This window comes from Tarenaya hassleriana, unplaced genomic scaffold, assembly GCF_000463585.1.
Source record: "Tarenaya hassleriana unplaced genomic scaffold, ASM46358v1 Cleome72, whole genome shotgun sequence".
Taxonomy (NCBI): Eukaryota; Viridiplantae; Streptophyta; class Magnoliopsida; order Brassicales; family Cleomaceae; genus Tarenaya; species Tarenaya hassleriana.
In genome coordinates, this window is record NW_010969745.1 from 546,101 (window position 1) to 550,362 (window position 4,262).

The following is a 4,262-nucleotide window of genomic DNA, read 5'->3' on the forward strand; positions in this document are numbered from 1 at the left end:
GTTCGGTCTCATCCCTCGTGTCATGTTACATCACTCCTAGGGTCGGTTAAGTCTCTTCCGGGTAGGGTCGGTTTTAGACTCTTGTTATATCGTCTTAGGATGATGGAGTTAGATTGTCTAGCTCGGTATACCCCGAAAGGGGTATGGTGGAAGGACTAGGGGTCTCGGGCAAAACCCGAGAAATCGGGTTGCAGGAGTAGGCCAAGGACCAGGTGGAGTGAGTAGTTCCGCGGGTAGGTAGGGATACTACATGGAGGATTTGTAGATCCCGGATGACGAGGTAGGGAGTGTCCGAGGTAGAAGGACGTGTTGACCTCGGAGGAGTAACCGAAGATGCTTCGATTCTCGGTGGTAGGTCAGGAGGTGAGGTCTCCACATTTAGGTGGAGCTTCCTCGGGTAGGATGCTCAGGAGATGGTGTGAGCAGGGAGGTGTCGGGTTTTTCACCGGGTAGAGTCGGTGTAGGTTGGAGCACTAGGACACTCCCTCTCGAGGTGGAGCACGTGCACTCACGTGTCTCATTCTCGGTGGAGCATTCGTAGATGACTAGGAACATCTTCATGGGATAAAACCGTGGGACAATCTTAGTTGGCAGGTTAGGGTCCGTGGGTAGGACAATCTTAGGTTGGAGCGCTAGGACACTCCCTCTCGAGGTGGAGCACGTGCACTCACGTGTCTCATTCTCGGTGGAGCATTCGTAGATGACTAGGAACGTCTTCACGGGATAAAACCGTGGGACAATCTTAGTTGGCAGGTTAGGGTCCGTGGGTAGAAGTCACTAACTCATAGGTGGTGTAGGCTCTACGGGGATCCAGGGCTAGGTTGTCTAGCAGGTTCGATAGTATGGCTCAGGTTAGTCTCGGGGTAGTCGGGTTAGACTCGGGAGACGGGTAGATGTCGGAGTTAACTCTCGAGGGTGCATAGGTGAAGTTTTAGACTTCATCGGAGAGAGTTATGTAGACGGTCTAGAGAGTCATAACTAGTCGAGGTCTTAGCTAGTCTTCGGAAAACGGAAGGTGTCGGGGACACTCGTTTTGGGTAGACTAGGTTTGCGTGTTTATTTGTTTATCACGCTGAGACGTAATTATGGTACGCTCGGTAAGCACGTTTGATACGCCTAGGATGTGTCGGGAGGTAGAGTTAACAAATGGAAATAGACGGGAAGCGACAGCATGCTAGGGTTCATGTTTGGCGTTATATATTGTGTTTGCTTTGCTTCGTGTTTTTCTTTTGCAGGTTTTCTGAAGAAGGTGGAGATTTGTGGAGTCTTCAGACGAAATCCGCTGGGTCGTGTAGAGACTTTCAAAGACTCTGGATGAAGCAGAGGATCTCACAAGGACGGAGGGGCGTTTCCGTCATTTCCGTGTGTTTAATGAAATCCTAGGTTTCATTTTGTGTTTGTCATTCAAACGCTTTAGGGTTTCGGGATGGTTTTCGGCTGAGAGGTTCTCTCTCATCCGGCGAGCCTTGCTCGCGGTTTTCCGGCCCGTTCCGGCGGTGTCCGGTGGTTTTCCCTTGTTGTAACCCTAGCAGAAACACGCGGCTTCCTCTTCCCGAGACGTAGGCCCGAGCTTTATGCTCGGAGCTGAACTCGTATCTCGACTGTGTTCTCTCTTCTCTTTTCCGTTTATACACACGAGTGATCGGAGAGAATGGCGAGGCGAACCTCGACCGGGGCTGATCCACAACAATATATATATATAAAAACATATAACATTCACCTGAACACCGAGTAACAAAAAGCTTTCACTAATGTAGAAGTAGAAGAGAAACCTATGTCTTAGATTCAATATTGAGTGTTTTGTTTTTTTTGTTTTGTTTTTAAATCAGTCGTGCCAGGCAAAGTCTCCTTTGCCTTCTCTTAAGCTCATCCTTCTACCTCTTCTATAATCGATTTCTGCATCCGAACTGCAAACACCCACACGGTATTTTCGGCTTTTTCTTGACGATCCTAACTCTGTGAATATACCATTCTCGTTTCCCGGTGTGCTTGATCCGTGGTCACTCCACGGCGTCTGATCTGCTGCATCGTTTAACCCAAGCAAGCAAGCATCAAGATACAGAAACAGAGAAAGGCTTCAATTTTAAAGTTGTAAGATCTCCGATTTTCAAGATGACGGAAACATTACCTTTGAACGAGCCGAAAGGCTCTTGTGTGTCATGACTTATATCCTCCGGATCAGGTCCACCACTTTCTCCCCGGGCCAAGGTTGTTTCCAGTCCATATGATTTTGGCTCTTCGCATTGTGACGCAGTCTCACTGGCACGGAGTGTTGTAGGTGCCTCCGAGGTCAACGGTCTAATGGTGAATGAGTCATCATCATTCACATCTGTGATCTCCACATATTGGCTTTTAGTAATGATTTCATCTGCACTGAAACCAAAGGAAGCTCTGTATGCTTCTAGTTCTTCCATATCTTGCTTGGAAAAGTTTCTTGCTAGCCTATGCTGCTGCTCGTTTCCATCCGAATCTTTGGAAACACTAAGTCTTCCGCCCGTATGAGAAAACAGGTCATCGTGATCAAGGTAGTATCTAGCAAATGTAGCAGGACAAAAGAAGTTTGGACCCTCGGAAGCCTTTGGAGTACCGCTTGTGTCAGGTGTTTGTGCATTGCTAGAGTCACTCCTCGAGCATTTACCAGTCCGTGGGGATGCCAAAGGATCCCATTGACTCGGGAACTCACGGTCAGGAAAGGACGAGGACAAACAGCCGCCCGTTTTCGAGATTGGGGACCTAAGATTGCTTGCAGGACAGCCAGGATACAGTGAGTATGTTGCCTGAAGGTCATTCACAGAAACGTAATTTGTCTTCTCAGCATTTTTAAGCTCAGAAGCAGAGGTCAAGAACCGGGCGTAAGGTACATCGGGAGAAGAGGGAGTGGTGAGGTGTGCTAATTCAGGAGGGGGAGTCAAAGGGGCAGTAGATGGCTCCGTCGTGAAAGTTGAAAAAACCGGAGGTGAAACCAACTGGCTCTCATGGGCATATGGGCCGGTTGCAAACATTGTGGAAACCGGACCACCTAGTGAGTTAGCAGATAAAGACAGCATGTTATTCGGTGATTGCACCGTTGAAGGGACAGCAGAATGTGAGAAAGAGGCAGGGGAAGAGGGTGGAGCCAGAATAGATGTAGCTTGATTGCTCAATCCAGAAGCCTGAGGTCCATTTGATTGAGTTGTTGCAGAATTCCCATCAGGAATTCGGGCAGCCGGGACAATACGCCTCTCTCCTTTTCTCGCACCGAAACAAGACAATGCTCTAAAGCACCCGACCCACTTCTTCCTCTGCCAGTGAAGTGAAAATCGTTAGAAGGCATGAAAACACTGAATTCATATACATTTACACAGACAAGAACAAGAACTTAAGTACGTTAAATTCGGGAGGATCATAGCATAAAGAATGAGCATTCGACAAAAATGGTAAATAGCAAGTTGCCGCTTCATGCCATTTATGTTACCAAATATGAACAATGACAAATCAAACAATGCAATCACAATCTATTGAGGTCTAAATCATTCACAAAGGTTACTTGTGAAGAGATGAGCAAGCAGCATCAGAGAAAGAGGTTGACAGTATCACATAATCACCAAACCGGTCTTGTTCGATCTTAAAGGCAAAAGGCCAGCACCAACAATGGCTTGATTTTTCTCAGGAAAGGAGAGACAATGTTAGTGGAAACAAGTCAACGCCAAGATCAAGGCTAAAATTCAGCCCGAGAGCAGATGATGGGAAACCCTAATTCTGACAGTTTCGAACGGTGAATTACACACTTTGATTAAGCGAGTGAAAAACAAAAAGATTCACTTCGTTGCCCTCTGACGTTCATCTCCGGACAACTGAACTCTGGTGTTCACCGGAGATAACGTTATCGAAGCAACAGTGAAGTTCCAGAGATCTGGGAACAGCGAAATTCCTCGGATCTAAGACGAAGCAACTCAAACTAACGCAAATTCAACAGACTCAAGGTAAGGGGACGACGAAAAATCAGGAACAGAGAAGAGAGACACAAACGAACCCGTTCCCGAAGAGGAAGAAGGCTGATCTGCTCAGTGGTCGCCATTATCGTCCACCTCAATATCTCAGCTTCTTCCAACACTTTATGCTTCTTCCAACGAAGCCCCGAAGTGGGAAGAGTCACTAGCTTCGGGATCCAACGCCGCAGAATCTGGAACCAAATCTCACGAATCCATTTGCTCAGTTCATCTTCTTCAGAAGCAATCACACTCTTACAGCTCATTGGTCCGCATACATCACTATGTATCAGT

The 4,262-nt window shown here is 47.3% G+C and overlaps 1 protein-coding gene across 2 annotated transcripts; it reads right to left on the bottom strand.

Moving 5' to 3' along the window:
• Window positions 1–1,677: 1,677 nt before the first annotated feature.
• LOC104801649 (uncharacterized protein At1g76660-like) lies at window positions 1,678–4,223 on the bottom strand. 2 transcript variants are annotated; one of them, XM_010524971.1, is made up of 3 exons: window positions 4,013–4,223; window positions 2,129–3,281; window positions 1,678–2,019 (listed from the first exon to the last, which is right to left on the bottom strand). In XM_010524971.1, the coding sequence occupies exons 1-3, from the start codon at window positions 4,055–4,057 to the stop codon at window positions 1,826–1,828; spliced, it is 1,392 nt and encodes a 463-aa protein (XP_010523273.1). In that variant the 5' UTR covers window positions 4,058–4,223; the 3' UTR covers window positions 1,678–1,825. The 2 variants fall into 2 exon arrangements, with proteins under 2 accessions (XP_010523273.1, XP_010523271.1); XM_010524969.1 differs by having other exon boundaries at window positions 1,678–2,022.
• Between the last annotated feature and the right edge of the window lie 39 nt (window positions 4,224–4,262).

Bases quoted from the DNA above. Each gene is read 5' to 3' on its own strand.
- LOC104801649 (XM_010524969.1), bottom strand. From the start codon at position 4,057: ATGGCGACCACTGAGCAGATCAGCCTTCTTCCTCTTCGGGAACGG. The intron at 3,282-4,012 runs GTTCGTTTGTGT...CTTCACTGGCAG, and splicing joins TTCTTCCTCTTCGGGAACGG to AGGAAGAAGTGGGTCGGGTG. The intron at 2,023-2,128 runs GTAATGTTTCCG...TAAACGATGCAG, and splicing joins GCCTTTCGGCTCGTTCAAAG to CAGATCAGACGCCGTGGAGT.